The 18097-nt window shown below is 47.1% G+C and overlaps 1 protein-coding gene across 4 annotated transcripts in view; it reads left to right on the forward strand.

The window, feature by feature from the left end:
• The window catches only part of FUBP3 (far upstream element binding protein 3), a 38547-nt gene extending 20847 nt beyond the window's left edge, over positions 1-17700 (forward strand). For 3 of the 4 annotated variants that reach the window (XM_021551296.2, XM_021551297.2, XM_021551298.2), the window contains 11 exons: positions 349-447; positions 2373-2477; positions 2863-2965; positions 3607-3707; positions 4499-4640; positions 9140-9300; positions 9989-10062; positions 10542-10618; positions 14299-14370; positions 15064-15191; positions 16334-17700. In XM_021551296.2, coding sequence (XP_021406971.1) covers positions 349-447; positions 2373-2477; positions 2863-2965; positions 3607-3707; positions 4499-4640; positions 9140-9300; positions 9989-10062; positions 10542-10618; positions 14299-14370; positions 15064-15191; positions 16334-16342 — 1071 coding nt within the window. In that variant the 3' untranslated portion in view covers positions 16343-17700. The remainder of the gene's footprint in view (positions 1-348; positions 448-2372; positions 2478-2862; positions 2966-3606; positions 3708-4498; positions 4641-9139; positions 9301-9988; positions 10063-10541; positions 10619-14298; positions 14371-15063; positions 15192-16333) is intronic. The other variant, XM_021551299.2, reaches the window with a different exon arrangement.
• The last annotated feature ends 397 nt before the right edge of the window (positions 17701-18097 follow it).

The following is an 18097-nucleotide window of genomic DNA, read 5'->3' on the forward strand; positions in this document are numbered from 1 at the left end:
CAAAACACCTAGGGTCAAAAATGGAAGGGTTTTGAGTGCCCTTACTAGACCTCTGTCATATAGTTTGGAGGCTGGTCACTTAACTGTTACATGCAGACAACTACAGATTTTGGAAAGGGCTGGAAAGTCAGTAGTTGAGGTGGAGGGGGTTGTTCTTGCAATCATTTCAACTATTTGAGACCCTCAGGAGCAGTGCAGTTTCTGGCAGTCCTTTACACTCTAGGACTGTTCCTGAATTTGTGCATTCTGTAACGGTGCTGGTTTGACCTTCATAATGTTTAGTAACCAAAATCTAGTCCCTTGTTCTAGGGACTCTGCTCAGAAAATTGCTCTGTGCTTTTTCTTCAGGAGCGAACAGGTGTGAAAATGATTATGATCCAAGATGGTCCTTTGCCTACTGGAGCAGATAAACCTCTCCGTATTACTGGAGATGCATTTAAAGTACAGGTATGTAATAAAAGCAAACTGATTGCCCAAGAGAACTGAGGAGAAACTCAAATCTCAGTGTATTTGTGAACACCTAATGGAGTCAAATCCAACTGTAAACGTAATCTTTCCTGGTTCTGTTTGTTCTGTAAGGTTGAGTAGAGCAAGTTAAAACACCAGAGCAGTTTGTTTTACAGCATAACTTAGGAGCTGTCACTCCATATAAATACTGCACATGGGTAGGAGTAGAGATGAGGGGGAGGGTTTGGAGAAAGTAGTTTTTGAAATGCTTTCCAGTCTGTGTGACAAAAAATGAGAGCTCTGTGTCACTCAAGCAAATGGGTTCTTAGTGACTGAATCACACGTTTGAGACAGCGAACCTTTCACAAAACTACCTCAGACAGCCAATTGACACAGGTGATTAAAAACCAATCCCACAACAACTCCTGAAACCAAGGGGTTTGCTTAATATTGCTGCCTCAGTCTCCTTGTGTCAGAGTTCTGCAGATGTGGATGTACCTGTGGTTTGGAAAAAAAGCCCCATCAGCTGGAAACTGGGGGACTGCAGCATGATGGGAGCGCCTGAATTAGAGCATTAAAGTTTAGCCACAGCATGTCCCACTTCTCAGCAAGTGCCTTTCATACCTTGCTAAGTACTTAAATCTAGCCTAGCATTCCTGTCTCAAATAGAAGTAGTTCTGTTTCATAGGATCTCCCTAATCATAAATTGCTGCAACAGTTGATGTTGCTCAGGCATAGTGTTGGGGTAGTATTTTTCAAAGTTCTTATAGCAAATTTTAGAGTTAATTTTTTTTTCCCCCAAAATTCTTACTGTGGAGGTATAGGTGTGCAAAAGGAGTTTATAGACAGTCTGGTTACTTTTAACCAAATAATGCTCTTCAATGCTGCCACTTCCCAGGTGGCTTCTGCTGTGCAAGATGTGCTGTTGTCACATCTTCCATTCAAGGAAACATGGAGACTGCACAGGCTGGAAGATCTTTGAGGCACTTAAAGCTGAGCACACTTAGGAAGTTTTAAGAAGTGTGATGAATCCTTGGGTTTGGTGGGATTTTATGGATGCTGGAACAGTGTTTTAACTCCCTCAAATCCTTCTGAAATCTCCCCATCACCCATATTTCTGTCTTGGCATCTCTGAAGTATCTTTGAGTTGTTTCTTTCTCTTAAAAATACTTTGAGGACATGGGAAATGTGTAAAACTGAAAGGAGAGAGTCACCACTGTCCTCAAGCTTGGAAATAGAACCAAGATGTCAAAAGCTTGACTGTTAGTAGAGAGAAAGAAATACTGGGGTTTGACATACAGGCTTTTTGATTTTGTTGGTGAATACTGTTGGCTGATTTCCAGGGTAGACTTTCACTAGCTGGGCTACGTGCAGGCTTGTGAATGGCCTTGAGTGCTGTCAGTAGGTAGGAAAAATATCCAGTTGTCTCAGAAAATGTCTTTCTGGATTGCTGCAGACTGGGGTTTAACTTCTCAGAGTCAGTAAGCTCAGTGCTGCCCAGCAGCCCCCTTGGTATGTGCTCTGTAGCTCTTAGTGGACGTGATCTCTGCCATGCTGCCAACAGCTTCTACCCTACTGCATTGGTTTCAGTTCTATCAGTAGGAAAGGGCATCCACTTCCTTTAATTTAAAAACAACAAAAAATCAAAGCTATTTTAAAAGTAAAAGGACTTTTTTTGAAAGACTGGAGGAAGCAATTGCACCCAAGAAATTGCCACCTTGTGCTCCTGGCAGGTTGTTAGACATAGAAGATGCCATCGAGAACAGACTGTGGTAAAAGAAAACCTAAATCAGACTGCGGTTCCTGTTCAGCAGATGGAGATCCCCCTGCCCAAAGCCTGACCACTTATCCACTGTTGAGGCCCTAACACCAGGAGGGCAAGCAGAAATAATTTGAAGCTAACTGTAACTTCTTTCCCCATGTAGCAAGCGAGGGAAATGGTACTGGAGATCATCCGAGAGAAAGATCAGGCAGACTTCCGAGGCGTACGCAGTGATTTCAGTGCTAGAATGGGAGGAGGCAGCATAGAGGTACGTGTCCTTCACAGTGCTCTGCTAACCTCCCCGTGGGATGGGTACTGGGGGGAGTCATCCAACTGCATTTGTAACCTGTAAGCTTTTTTTTAAATGTGTTGTGTTCTTTTTTTGTCAGAAGAATTGAGTCTGGCTCTGCAAAGAGGAGGAGTTCTCGTGGACTCCCAGATGGCACTTTATAATTTAAGCTGCATTCTTGTAGTGCAGAGTTCATTTAGTGGGGAAGGAATTTGTGGCCACGTGTTTTTCTCAAGCGATGCGGTTCTGTAGCCTGGAGCTGCCTAACATGGCCCATCCTCAAAGTTAAGAGCATCTCCTTGTAAAATCAGAGTCATTCAGTCTAGTTCTCTGCACTTTCATACTCCTTTGCCTTTCCCATCAGGTCTCTGTGCCCAGGTATGCTGTTGGAATTGTAATAGGAAGAAATGGAGAAATGATCAAAAAGATTCAGAATGATGCTGGAGTTAGGATTCAATTTAAACCAGGTTTGTGTGAGGATGGAGAGCCGTTGCTTTCTGACCAGTGTTCCACTTTTGGGTTCCAGCAGCCAGGCTTTCCTCATTTACAGGTGCATTGTGTCTCTTTCTGAAACCCATTTAAATATGATGTGCTGCCTCCTCATGCACTTCCTGGTTTTCAGAGAGTAAGATTATATTCAGCTCATTTGCAAACATTAGATGTCACAACAGTCATGTCTTGAGTGGTAATTATACAGATAAATAAAATAACAAAAATCTTTTATTTCCTGTTAAAGAATTCTCCTTCAGGACATTAAAGCCTTTGGGGATCAGGAGTTGATTAATTCTGAGTAACTTTCTCTGGGTCCTTGGCTGTCTGATCACCTATCAAAGCTGCCTTTTTCCTCTTAAAATTATATCAGTCTCTTTCATAGCTTTTTGACATTTGAAAGTGTTTTCTTTTGAGTGTTGTTCCCTCTGCAGTGTGGGCTGGGTTTTGTCTTCTTGCAGTCCAGGGAAGAGGGGCTGAAGGTGGAGGGAAGCAGTAGCTCCTGGGATAGTTCTGTGGTGTGAAAATGCTGCCAGCAGTGTTGGTGCTGGAAGGAAGCTTTTGTTGGCGAGTGGATATTTTCTGCTTTTAATTGAGTCTTTGCCACCTCTCTCCACAGATGATGGGATTAGCGCTGAGAGAGTCGCACAGGTCATGGGGCTCCCCGATCGGTGTCAGCACGCAGCACACATCATCAGTGAGCTCATCCTCACGGCACAGGTGGGTTCTGCAAGTGCTTTTTGGGAAGGTAGGCTGCATGGAGGGATGGAGGCCATCTTCTGAAAAGCAGCAGTGTTCAGTTTTCCCCTGGTAGGGCACACATGCTGCTGCCCAGAGCTGCTGGATTTGAAGTTTGTTTGTTTATAATGGAATTTCTTTTAATGTAATGTGAGCTAACTGAGCTGTGGGAAGGTCTTTTATTCCCAGGCCTATGAGGCATCATTATAGCTCTACATCTATCTCCTGTTTAGTTGTTAAATTTGGGAACAGTGACCTGGTGGAATGGAGTCCATCAGCATCAGGCAGTGGCATTGCTCTGCTGAGACAGCAGAGCAATGCCACTGCTCAGTGGTGCCTCATCTTCAGACTCCAGCCCTTTGGTCTGGTGGAGGCACAGGAAGGTGCTGAGGGCTCAGGTATTGTGTCACTGTGCTCTAAGACACACCAACATACTGCATTACACAAGAGCAAGAAGGGTGAAGTACTAGGGCAAACTCTTGAAAGAGGCTGTAATATTCTCTTTGTGTTATGAGGAATTAAAACTTCAGGCCATTTCAGAAACCTGAACACAATTTGTTCAGCAAGGTCCATAATTTGTCCATCTTGATATCTCTTCTAAGCCCCATCTTTCTAAAGTGCTTCAAAACCTTGAATGTGAAGCTGGGGTCCAGGAATATCTCAATTCAATGCCATTGATTATGAGACAGTTTAACTGACCTGGCTTTATTTTGGGTTTGATGTGTATTGGTGCCAGCATAAAAAACACTGATGCATATGTTTTGCCTTCTAAGGAACGAGATGGCTTTGGAAACTTGGCTATTGCCCGAGGAAGAGGTCGTGGCCGTGGGGACTGGAGTGTTGGAACACCTGGGGGCGTACAGGAAATCACCTACACTGTTCCAGCTGACAAGTGTGGCCTAGTTATAGGCAAAGGTGAGTTTGGTGACTCCAAATACCACAGCTTGCAATCCTTCTCTCTCAAGATGGTTGTGTTCTTGCTGCCTGACAGTGAAGCTTTGGGGTTTTCTGTGATTGTAATGTTTAGTGCCCAGTGAATGCAGCATAAGAATAAGCTGTAAGTGCTTGTGGTTGTTTTCTTTGTGGTGTTCTCACTTATAATTGTGTTCTCCAGGCCCTTGTTCACAAGCTATAAAAGAAGCTCTTAATGCAGAGCTGTCAAATAAGCTTGTTTTATAACAAGCAGCTGGCTGAGAAAAGGCAGGTTCATTTGTGGATTCTTTTGACAGAGAATTCGTTTGAAGGACAGTTTATCAGGGACAAGCAGAGCAGTGATTTCATCATGCTGGATTTCTTTGACTGCTGTGTGAGGAAATGGAAGGTCTCTGAGTGTGGTGATAACAGGAGCTGCTTCCAGCCCCTGAAGTGTGTGACGAATTAAATGGGAGGATTTCTCTGCCTCTACTGGCACCTGGTGCACCTTGTGCCACTTGGCTGAGCGTGTTCACTGCCATGGAGGACCCTTGGCTGCTTAGGCAGTGGGTCTCTCCATGCTAAGGAGATGGATGAAGAGTCATCCTCTCAAAACAGGACAGCCCTGTGATGGTTATGAAACTGAGCATCAGCAGCAGACTCAGTTTGTCACAGAGCAGGATCTGCACGTGGGGCAGTGGCAGGACTTAGGGTAAAGCCAGGAGCAGACAAACGAGTTCTGAACTGCTGTGATGTGTCTGAGCTAATGCGCTGATCTACCTAAGGCAGTGTTTCATTTTTCTATCTGCTTATTTCAGAAAGAATGACATATGCCTGAACTAGTATTTAAATAATCACAGCTGGCTTTCAGCCTCAGCAGAAAATAGGAGTAGATAAGCTACAGCAGAAAAGGAGGCAGAGACTTGAGGGCATTGGGCCAGGTTTCAGTGGCTTAGAGTGCTCCTGGCAGCAGGGAGCTTGTGGTGAGACTTGTGGCCTCTTTCCCTCCTGCTGTTCCCTGCCATGGGCCTGTCCCCACAGCACCCTGAGCTTCTGCCCTGTTGGATGAGCAGGGCAGGTCAGCCCTGTAGCTGCAATTGTTTTCAGATGTTGTTTTTTGCCACAAGCCCGTTCACAAACCTGAAAACTTTTTTCAGTATGAAAAACCAGCTGCTTTCCCCATTATGCAGAAATTGCAGTGATTATGCTTGTCCTCACTGAACAGTCCAGTTGGCCAAAAGATCAAACAAAGTAAATTTTAAGCCCATGAGTGAGACTTACATGTACAGAAAAATCAAATTATAATGAAACTTTATTGCTGTATCCATTAGTCATCTTTAATAAAGGATCAGAAAAGGTCACTTGTTGTTCAGCAGTGCACTGAAGTGGAGCATTTGTAACTACAGAGAGCACTGTGTGCTGAAAAGATAAATGCAGGTAGTGGAGTGAATGTCCCAGCATTCAAGTGCAGGGCCTGGCACAGCCTCACTGGGGGGTGAAGGGTGGCTTTTTACCTTTGTTTCCACAACAGCAAAATAGGGATTCTTACTTGGCCAGATCAGAAGCTTTCTGGAGTGACTAATTACTAGTTGTATGGTGATTTGAGTGCTGGAAGCATTGTAATACCACCTTGTAATCGGTGTTCTCACAGTGCCTGTGCTCTTAGGCTGCTGCAGCCTTCACTTTTGTCAAGTGAGTGATGGCTGTAGCATTGCCTTTTGGGGCTGGACCAGCATGCATGTGCTACACTCTCCACACATTGATGCAAGACAGGCAATTCTTGTTATTTCCACCCCCGCTGCCTGTGGGGCAGCGCAGGGCAGAGAGGATCTTAGTGGGGTTTTCTTAACAGTGACCAAATACAAAACCTTTGTGCTCCCCGACAGTTTCTGAGCAGTTTCCAGCTGTTGGATGTTTTTCCTTGCTATGGTACAGGATGGGGCTGTTGGCCTTCTCTGTGAAATCTGGATGAGGACTCTGGGCTTGGTCTCAAGATCAGCGCCCGAGCAAAGAGCGCTGACCCAAGTGCCCTGGGCACCCAGGTGTGGTGTGTGTGATCTGACCTGGTAACTGCCCCTGTGCTCCCAGCTCCGTGTGACCACTCAGGAAGCAGGGAAAAGAGGGAGGCTGGGGAGTTTCTCAGTTTCTGCAGCATACATGGCAGATCTGGTGCCTTTTTCTTGTGGACATCTCAGCTTGGGAGCGTGAGCTTTTAGGAGCTGGCGGGGCTCCCTGCAGATCCTGCTCATGCCTTTTTTCCCCCGGAGGGTGGGTAGGTGCAGCTTTTCTTTCCCAAAGGCCCTGAGGAAGGGTGGAGGCAAGCACCATACACATGTCAAAGTCTGTCTGTGTTTGGTGGTGCTTGGAAACAGCCGCTGACTCCCTGGGCCCCCCTGGATTTCCATGATAAATACAGCCATCCTGACAGATACCGCGGCCGGCCCGGCTCTTGTCAGCTCGGCCTTTGAGCAGGTTTGATTAATTGCTTTAGGATTTCACATCCAGCCGGGAGGCCGCTCCTGGATTGCTCCTGCCCCCCATCAGGTGGAAGAATGGAGGGGATGAATGCTCTATAGACAGCCACCATGTGCCGAGGGTCACCTCGCCGTGGGGAGGAGATCTTCCGGCACCGGCGGCTGCGTCACCGCGGTGCGCGCTGGGGGCTGGCTTGGGGTAGCTTGGCTGGGAGGGAGCACTTCCACATGGACCAGGCTGCAGGGTGAAGAGGACAAGGGCACCGAGTCCCTCTGGTGTGGGAGTAGGAGCTTGGAGTCTCCCACCAAACCTGGAGAGGCAGCTAACTTAATTCTGCTTTGTGGTGTAGGAGGGAGCTGCTGTAGAAACAGGCCTAGCGACCACAGGCTTGGTGCTGAATGCTAAATGGAGCAATGATTTGAAATCTGTATTCTCCTTGCTTCCAGTTTGAGAATGCTTCAATTTTTAATCCCCTTTTGGAAGGAGAAACTAGTCTGCAGTGCAAGTAGCAACCTCGGTTTGTGCCTCTGTCACCCAGTAAAGAAGTTGTGCCACTCCTTCAGATTGTGTTGCCTGAAAGGGTCCTCTGTTTTCACTGAGCAGATGAGATGGCTGTTGATTCAGATCTCACCTCGATATATAAAAAACAGAGCTTCAAACAAATCTGCATCAGACAAAAGCATGACACAAAAAAAAAAAAACCCTCTTGGTTTTGAAACTTCATCTTACTCCTTTCCCATGCTTGACTGAAAGTAAGTGGGTTGGCTTTTGGCTGCACAGTACAATCCCTGTTGTCTGCTCGGGGATGTGACATGATTATCTTTTGTTAAATGCATCTTCAAAAATTCATTTAGAAAGAGTTAATTGCCCTTTGGCAACTTTTCCTCCTCCCTTCCCCAAGAAGGCTTTAAAATGTTAAAAAGGTCACGAGTCCATTACAATGAAATGAACAAGTGTCTGCAACATCCACAGTTTGTTTTGAAATTGTGCTGGATGTATAGAGATGGAAATGTGAGCAAAATTGAGGCGTTTAATTTTTTGGAGGTTCTTTTTAATGAAAACCAAACAAAAATCTCTGGTTAGTTTCCTTTGCTCTCTGTGCTGCTTGCTGTCTATCCTTTGAGCTGGTGATTTTTTTGGTTTGTGATTTAAAAGTTGTAAAACCCCTTCCTTCCCCACACCCTTTAATTTCTCCAGTTGAGTGGAGCTGGTCTGTAAGTTGTGTGAGCTTCCAAAAGAAGAATTGAACCATTGTAACATTGGCTGAGGCTTTTGTTAAGCAAATTTCATGAAGAGACCAGGACCTAGCAGGTCTTGAGGAAATCAGATCCACTGTGACTGGCCCTGCTGCATCCTGCTGGAAGCACTCCCGTGCTCTTGTGCATCCAGATGGCAAACGAGCCAGACGTGTTTCCTGCATGCACAGCTAGCTCTGAAATAGCAGGAGACAGCCTGAAATCATGGGCTGCCATGGCTGTGGAGGGATGTGTGGCTGCAGGGTGAATAGCAAACCTTGTAAGCTCATGTTTGGGAGAAGGCTTAAGCTTTGTTATGTGGCTGGTGGCTTTTTGCTTTAGTGATGGGAAAAAAGAAGAAAAACCAGCATTTTTAGTTTGCAGGTGACCTTCATTTCCCAGAGGATTTGAACAGCTGTGCAAAAACAATGGAATTCAGTCAGTGAAGGTTTTGCATCTGTTTTGTCAAAGTGTATCCCAGTCACGCTGCATCTTGCTGGGAGCCTGGCAGTGGGCACTTAGTGGGGCTTGTGTGTTCTTTAAGCAGCATCATCCATGACCCCAAAAACTGTTACAGTAGGTTTCAGGTTATGCTTGTGAAGCAGATTAAAGGAGCAGCATGAGCTCAGGGTACTGCAGTTTCTTTTGCTGTTGCCATCCTCAGCCCACCTCTCCTGAGGCACACAGAAGGTGGCTGAAACTGTAATCCATTCCCAGGACCTGACTTTGATACGATTTTATAGAAAGAGATGCTGGACATCCCTCCTTTTGTCTTGGCTTTTTTCTCTTCAGGTGGTGAGAACATCAAGAGCATAAATCAGCAGTCAGGAGCACACGTGGAGCTGCAGAGAAACCCACCCCCAAACACAGACCCCGGCGTAAGAATATTCACAATCAGAGGGGTCCCCCAGCAAATCGAGCTCGCTAGACATCTCATAGATGAGAAAGTTGGTGTAAGTTCCATCTCTGCTCTCTTCTCTGTCCCTTTCAGACATGCTGTTGTCACTCTTAGGGTACGTGTAGGCCTGGACTCCCAGGATGGCACAGAATGCACGTGCTTGCCTTATTCAGCTTCAAAACCATTTGCCTCTTAGCAGCTGGCTTGAACTTGATGGCCCTCCAGCATCCATTTCGTTAATTTTTGCTGTGGTCCCAGAAGGATTTGACTGTTGACATAATCCTGGGTAGTGTATGCAGCTATATGAGAGGGAAGAACAGCAATAATAAGGTATGAAAAAGCTGTCAAAGGAGATTTTTGAAAGGAAGACAATAGTGTCACTGTGTGAGAATGACACAGTCCTGGCAGTATCGTCCTGAAAGTAAAACACTCAACTTCGTGCTCAGTAAGTTCAGGATGACTTATCTTACACTTAATGCAGTGCTGTGTATTGAAGCTTAATATAGTCAGGCTGCAGTACTACTGAAAGGGGAGACTTTGGTAAAAAAGTATGGAAAATACTGAACTGGGGCATGGCAAAGCTGAAAAGCTGCCTTCATGCTGAATTGTTTGAGAGGAGAAGGCTTGACACCAACCTCAGGATCCATGTGTCCCAGTGTCTTCTCTCCTTTCTTACTACTCATAGTAGCTGCCTCCACCCCATACTTGGAGCTGGCATTAAATATTTGTGGATTCTGTGACAGGGTACCAGCATGGGTGGACCTGGAGGATTTGGTCAAAGTCCGTTCAGCCAAGCACCTGCTACACCTCATCAAAAGTAAGCTGCTGCATCTCCTCACCCATGGGCTGGGGGAATGGCTGGGAGCTAGAAAGTGCTGGGAGAAGGGTGGAGGGCCCTGAAGGCATGGGGTATGAGTGGAGCCTTTTAAAGATTGAGCTGCAAGTGAGCTCAGTCCTTTAAGCTTGACTACAGAAAAGATTTCATCTATTAAATCATACACAGGTAGGTATTGGCATCTCTAGTGCAGTGAGAGCATGGGAAGGAGCCTGAACTGCATAGAGCACAAGGAGTGCTGTTCAGTGTGATGTATCTTCACCTTGGCTTCATGAGCAGATTGATACCAAGGCAGGGCATAGGAGTTCATACCTGCACAGCTTTCCTTTTGCTCCCATGTTGCCTGTTTGATCAGCAGCTGCTGTCTATAATTGACAGCTTCTCTTCTCTGGGCAGCTTCATGTCTGTGGCCTGGTAAGTATTTTATTGTTTACTTGAGCATGGCTTTTTGTCCTCTGCAGTGGTCCTCAGGCGTTCATGACGCAGGGCTGGGGCAGTACCTACCAGACGTGGCAGCAGCCTGGACAGCAAGTCCCAAGTAAGTGCCAGGACCTGGGTGGAGAAGGGTTGGTGTTCCCTTTGCAGTCTCTGCTTCGTGCCTGCAAAAGGCAGGTTCACCCATGAGACCACGTGTGTGAAAACAGCAGAAGGATTTCCTGAGCAGAAGAGGTGTGTGGAGGCACACAGTGGTGGTTGAGCTCAGAACAAGCTGAAGACCATGGAAAACTTTTGCTTTTCATGTGCTTAACTGCTTATTGCCTCTTTCTGCTCTTTGGGTAGAAACTTGGTCCTTGCTGTCTGTTCCTCTCTTAACAAAAACATTCCTGCCTGTGGCTCTCTTCTGCCAGGATTCTCCAGGCAAGCACTTGCTAACCACACTTCCCCCCTAACAGGAACACTGCTGGTGCTGATCCCTCCCATCTCTTTGTTCTTGACCTTATAATTTCTTGCATATTTTCTTATTTAATTATTCCTTACAAGTTTTTCTCACTGTTCAAATTCCAGACTGATGGAATGACAGGAGAGGGATGCAGGCAATGGAAGGAAGGTTAGGCAGGGCTCCTGTACTGGTCATTTTTTCCTGAAAGTCTGCTGAGTCAAAATTGAGAAATTTGGAATGGGTAGTCACCTTTTCAGAATAATTCAAGTAGTAAATGCTGGTGGTGATGCTGCATCATCCTGTGTCTCCAAGAGCTGAGGAATGGTCTGCCCTGAACAGAGCAGATTCATGTCTGCTTGGTAATCTCAAAGCTCATGTGATGGTGGTAATGCCAAAGGACCCTTGCAGTCACATTTTTTTAAGAAATACGAGTTTTTAATGGTCTGGTCTCATTAAACTAAAGCTAAGCACCAAAAGGTGTGTGTGGGGGGTAACTTTAAAGGGGTTTAATGGCAGATGCTTTTCACTGCTAAGGTGATTTAGCAGCAAAGCAGATTTTGAACTTTGGTATAAATTCCCACCCTTTGCAGTGCCTGATTCCCTGTAGCACTGATCACCTTTGAGTGATCAGTAGCATTATGAATATGCGAAATTTGGAAACCTCAGTGCTGCTTTGTTACCTTGCTGCACTTCTGAAATGTGTGCTGTGGTGGCACATGGGAACCCTAGCGTTAAAGTGTGTGTTAAACTCTGGATGAGTCCTCCCTCTTAGCAGTTACAGCCCAGAAATGATGACTTTCCCTTTGAGTTCTAGGGTCTTGGAGAAGGTCAGCAGTTGTTCTGGTTTCAGCACATTAAAATGCAGTGGTGGGCTTCAGTGGACTTCTGTACAGGAGTGGAATAGTATGGTAGTGAAGAAGAGTATTTTCTCACTAATTTATTTTACAGGAAATATTGTTACTCTGCTCCTTTGCTCTGCACCCCCAAGGATTCTGAACTTCCCTGAGCTTTGGGAAGCAGAGCAGTCAGTGCAGCAGGGAAAGCTCCACAAAAATATTTCACTTTTATCTTCCATAGAGCCTTGGAATAAATGCTTACAAAATTGCATTGATCTTTGCCTTGCAAGACGCCTTTAGAAACTCTCCCTGGTAACTTAACTTCTTCCTCACCTTCCTGAAACATCCCCTCATGCTGCCCACCAGTTGCTGGGGAAAGAAGAATCTCCCTTCCTGCAGCAGATAATCGTGTCTCAGGCTCACCCTCCTGGCTTTGGAGCCTGGTGTGGGAAGCACAGCCCCCTTTGAGCCCCCTGATGACCAATAATGCAGCTCATACTCCACTGCAGTTTTGCACTGTCAGGTTTCAGGTGGCTCCCAAAACCCCTGGAGCTTCGTGCCTTGCCATTGTCCTTGCCCATGTGGGTTTAATCCCATGCTGCTGCTGTTTGGAGGCAGGTGTTTTATTTCTGCAGTTGAACCTGATGGAAAACGTTGCCTCCCTAGTTCCATGTGTGCTGAGGATGCTCCCTGTTCCTGTTCATAGCCAGGCACACTGAAGGCAGGCTGGGTGAGGAGAGAGGACACACACGTAATGCTTTAAGAACCTTCACCACTCTTCTCTGCTGCAGTGGTGCCCAGGTGGAGCTCACCAAGGCGTAGGAGGATTGTTGTAGGAAATGGGTAGATACCTGCTTTTGCACTTTTTAATTTGAAACAGCCTTGTGCAGGGTCCCTCGCCCGAGTGCTGCAGCCTGTGTGTCACAGCTCTGTCAGCCCTGTCACAGCGCCGGCGTCCTGGGGACAGCCTCGAGTGCCCTCCTTGTGGGAGGAGGGGCAGACCCCCACCCCCTACACATGTATTTAGATTTTAATTACTTCCCCCATCTTAAATAAATTAACTGGCTGGGGAAACATTTTGCTGTGAAATGCATTTAGCTGTGTGTCCTTTCAGCCTGCTGTGGACTGTAATTCTCCGAGAAGAAAAGGCATTGAAGGAGGTCCTTTGTTGGCATTAGCAGGTGGACAGTTGAGGCAGCCTTGACCTCTGCCAGAAAAGGTCCTGACTTGTAGCGTTGGTCAAGTCTTTTAACCCGCTTTTATGCCCCTGGACAGGACACTGCTGCCCTGTTCCCTCCACCCACTTCACACTTGCAGTGTATTATTTTCCCCCTTCCCCCCACTTCAAAGCCCCCCTTGGGCTGGCGTTGGGGCTGGGCTGCGCTTGGGGCTGGGATGGGATGGGAAGGGCTCTGCTCCACGCGTGTCCTGTCCCTGCCTCTCTTTGTCCCCAGTGGCTCGTGCTCCCTGCTCCTGCTGTGCCTCTCTGCAGCTCCCGGTTGCTGTGTTTGCTGCTTGTTTGTCCTGTGTGTCATTGAGGGCTCTGTGCTCCTGCTGGCATCCAGGGAAGCGTGGGAAGGGCAGGTATCCTTCCTCTGTCCCTGCTGGCTGAGCTGCAGCACTTGGATGTGCAGGGCTGAAGGTGTCTTAGTGCTTCAGAGATGGGGAGTCTGTGCTGGAAGGAGTTCAAGTTTTGGGATCTGTGAGGAGACACTGGCACCAGCCACTTCCCTTGGAGCAGTGTAGGAACTTGGAGATGACACCATGAGCCAGCTGTGGCTGTTTGGGATGTCGTGGCTGCCTCTTCAGTGATGTCTGGGCCATGTCCCCTGGGCAGTGGGGCTGGCTGGCGGGGCTGGCTGTGCCCCCTGGGCCATGTCCCCTGGGCAGTGGGGCTGGCTGTGCCCCCTGGGCAGGGCTTGTGGCACCTTGAGGAGTCAGGAGCCGAGTGGCTGCCCCCGGCGTTGCGCAGGTCATGCTGTGGAGGCTCATGTGTGTGCAGGGTGTATGGAGGGGCACTGCTCACAGCGGTCCCTCAGCCCTGCTCCACTGAGAAGAGCTGGGGTGAAGGATTCAGCCCTTGAGAAACAAATGAGGTGACTCAAAACACGGCTGTTCCCTTGGCAGCTCTGTGGAGGTGACAGATCTCGGCTGTGTGAGGTGTCTCAGCTCTCCTGCACTGAGTGCAAGCAGACTGGGTGCCCAGGGTGGCTGATTGCAGACTGGGCACTCCCAGCCACGTGGTTTGGCTTGAGCAGGTCCCAGCAGGGTGACATTTGGCTTCATCCCCTTCAGCAGATGAGGTGAGATCAGGAATTTAAGTTTTTCCTCAGCTTCCCCTGAACTGAAGATGCTCAACACTGTAGAAAAGTGGAAGCTGAGGTGTCAAGTCTGGGCAGCTGGGGTAGACCCAGGGCCTGTCTAGTGGAGAGGTGGATGTCACTGTCTGGAAACTGTCACCTGTTCCATACTGACGTGCCCCTTGTTGTCATCTTTGCACAGGCCAACAGAGCCAGCAGCAGAACAGCCATCCCGATTACAGCAAAGCATGGGAGGAGTATTTCAAAAAACAGAGTGAGTGAAACAGGCTTCCTGGAGATGAATCAGCTCTCATCACAAGGAGTTAACTCTAATCCAATGACTTGCATCTCCATCTCTGCCATTTTTAGCTTCCAGTCCTTTCCAGATCCCTCTGCTCCTGCCCTGTTGGTGATGGTGCATGTAGTGCTCCCACGGAAAGCTCTCGGTTGTGCTGTCACGTCTCAGGAGAGCAGCTCCCACTGAGCCCCAGTCCCCTTGTGCCCCTGCTTGCAGCCAGCCTGCCTGGGGAAACACAGAGCACGCAGGAACTGCTGCTGGCAAAATCCAGAAAGCTGGAGCTGGGTTGTGAGGGGGTAGGAGAGCTCGTGGAAAGTCACAGGCCTGGCTCTCTCCACCACGTTACAGAGTGCATGATCCCGACCTCTGGACTTGCTTTGACATGGAGCTGCTGGAGGCTTTGCCTTTGAGGATGAGGGGTGTGCAGGCTGTCAGCCTGTCCCTGCAGGAATGCCTGGGTGCTTTCTGCCTGCTCTTGGCTTGTCCCTCACAGTCCAGCTTGGAGCCCATCCTGCCATCCCACGCAGCGGAACCGGTGTCGCTCTGTCAGGTGTCTGCAGCAGCTGGAAGGGGGCTGGCTCTTCTTTAAGCTTGGCAAAAGGAGATCCTAAGCCTGGGCTTGGACTTCAAGAATTGCTTATCTCTCTTTTTTTTCTTCTTTCCCTTCAGGTCATGCTGCCAGTGCTGCTTCTCAGGCAAGTTCCCAGCCGGACTACACGATGGCTTGGGCAGAGTATTACCGACAGCAGGCTGCCTACTACGGGCAGACACTAGGGCAGGCTCAGGCCCACAGCCAGGTCTGTATCCCCAAACCCCTCTGCTCCTTCTCTTGGGCAATTGGGTGTATTTGCCTTGCCCTAGTGTAGGGACTCTCCTTCAGGCTCACACAGTGAAACAGTGATGTTTTGTGGCTGAGGAAATGATCACAGAAGTGTTGCCTCAACATCGAAGTCTTATTTTCCTGCACAGGGGTGGGTGAGGGTTTTTTTGGGAGAGGACTGGGAGGTTATTTGTTTCTCCTGGGAGCCTTTCCGTATAGTCCCCAGGCAGTTGTTTGACTTTGGGGGATTAAAGTAAAAGGAATGATGAAACCAGGCTGGTGAGGCAGCACAGCACTGATGCATCCCAGAACTGAGTGCAGGCACTGCCTTTTCTCATGCTGGGACAGGAGCTGTGTGCTCACCAGCTCCCTGCCTCAAAAGAGACCAAAACCATTGAAAAATAATAACCTGTTTTTGAGTAAAATCTCCCCTCAGCTGTCACTCAGTGCACCAGAGAGTTGTGTGAGATCTATCCTGATCACACTCGGTGCTTCATGGCGTAAACAAAGCCGCAAAAAGTTTGTGCAAAGCTCAGGGGCACCTTGCTGGGGTCTGACACTTGTCCCCACAGCTGCACACTGAGCTCTGGCTCCCGGGAGCAGAGGCTGCTGTGGGTGCCAGCCCCCAGCAGCTGCTTCTCCCCTGCTTCTCCCCTGCTTCTCCCCTGCTTCTCCCCTGCTTCTCCCCTGCTTCTCCCCTGCTTCTCCCCTGCTTCTCCCCTGCTTCTCCCCTGCTTCTCCCCTGCTTCTCCCCTGCTTCTCCCCTGCTTCTCCCCTGCTTCTCCCCTGCTTCTCCCCAGCGAGGTGGAGCCGGGTGCCGGCGCTCGCCGCAGGCACTGGCCAAGGGTGACCTGGACGCGGTGATGAAAGGGCTTCTCTTCATCCCTCCCCGAGCCTGCCCTGCTGGAGAGAGAGATTTTGTTTGGTGAGGGGCAGGAGAGCTCTGGGACAGCGCTAGGGCAGAGGGCTCTGCTGGCAGCTCCGAGCATCCTTTGAGCTCCGCTTCCCGCTCCGCTGCAGCGGGGACAGACCTGTGCTGGGGGAGGAGGGCTCGGCAGCTTGGATAATTTCCTGCTGCTCAGTAACTTTTCCCTTTCTCTCCTCTCTCATTCTCTCCAGGAGCAGTAGAACAAGGTCCTCGTGGCAATTTTTTTCCCTTGGAATCGTTGTGGAAGAAAACCTTTTTGTAACAGAGGTTTCTAGATTTGCAACATTTTGATGAAGACTTTTCTGTTTGTGAAACACTAGCTGTAGGATAATCTATACTGAACTTTTCTAAGAATCAGGAACAATTAGTAATGTACTAAACGTATGGACATGCTGGTAATTTTGTTTCCAAATTTATATTAAAAAAAAACCTCCGGGATTCTTTTTGGAGAGAAGCCAGAGAATTTGCAGGCGCCAAAACGTACCCCAGATCTCTGACATTTCAACATGTGGGTTTTTTTGTGTGTTTTTTTTTTTCCTTTTAATTTTTTGATCTTTTCTGTTGGAACAGAAAGAGTGGCTTGGAAGTCTTAGGTGGTATGTAACAAATCTTAAAAAGAAAAAAAATTTAAACAGTATTTAAATATTCTTAAATATGTAAATTCATTAAATGTTTTACTTCTAATTTCTTGTATCTTGGCTGTCTTTGATTTTATTGCATTTTTAAAAAACTGAACTATGATATGTATTGTAATTAATTATATGATTTCTGTATTTGAAACAGTTACTGTTTGCAAGTTCGGGGGGGCATTTTGTAGGGTTTGTATAATTTCTAGAGTCTAAAGGGGTAATATAAAAACGTGTTAATTTTTTAGCAATACATGTTCTCATGTCTCCATTGCTAGTTGCATTTATGTATCTAAGACCTCCAAGCTTGTTAAAAAAAAGAAAAACAAAAAAAAAAGAAAAGAAAAAAAAACTTCTTCTATGCTCTCAGAAATATAAATACTGTTATTTTTAATATTAAAATGAATCTGCTATTAGTACCTTTAACAAACACTGTGGAACATAAAACCGTATAAAAGGTAGTAACTATTTTTTAATTCCAAGGTGTTTTCTGCTTTTTTGTTTCCTTAAATATTTTCTTATCTAATATTTGTCAAATTACCTAGAGAAATAAATGAATTTAGTATTAACCACAGTATGCTCTAAATAATTTTGATTTAATAAAAGGGATAATATGATTTCTGATGTTTACTGTAGTGTTTCTTGTACAGATAACAGTGTATTTTTAAAGGAAAAACGGAATTGAAGCTATTTTTTCTTGCATTTTTAATTGCCCTGCGGGACATTCCGTTTTTAAATGTACTGAATTTACTGTCCTTGGGTTCTTTCCTTATTTTTCCTTATGCTTGAAATGTCTAACTATAAAGATTGGATAATGTTGAGCATGGTGTTAAAAAAAAACAAAACAACAAAGTGTTCTTTTTATTTGACTGACAGTTGCATTTTACACTCTATATAATAAAATTTCCACAAGGTGTCTTGTGGGCCAAGTATTTGCCGTCTGTTGGGCTCTGTTGTTCCCTGTCCCGGGGAGTTTGGGGTGGGCACTGAGGGCAGCAGCAGCGTTCATTCCGGAGAAACTCTGCCACCGTCGCATCCCCGCTGCTGTGACCCCGAGGAGTCCATGGAAGTTTGTGATCGCTGCTGTTTGGGCCAGAAGGGTCTGGGTTAACACCAGGAGGTTTCCTCTCCTCTCCTGTAAGGGTTTTACTGCTGAGGAGTTGGCAGCCCCTTGTTTTTTTAATGCTCTGGACTTGTTGCTCTTCCCCGACTTCATGGCCGAATCCATCAGGATCCATCCCTGCAAGGGGGTTGCTGGAGCAGTAGAGGGATGGGAGGGACGTGGCTCCAGCCATTCGTTTTCAGATGTTAAGGGCATTAGTTGTGCCC

Source organism: Lonchura striata, unplaced genomic scaffold, assembly GCF_046129695.1.
Source record: "Lonchura striata isolate bLonStr1 unplaced genomic scaffold, bLonStr1.mat Scaffold_228, whole genome shotgun sequence".
NCBI classification, from domain to species: domain Eukaryota; kingdom Metazoa; phylum Chordata; class Aves; order Passeriformes; family Estrildidae; genus Lonchura; species Lonchura striata.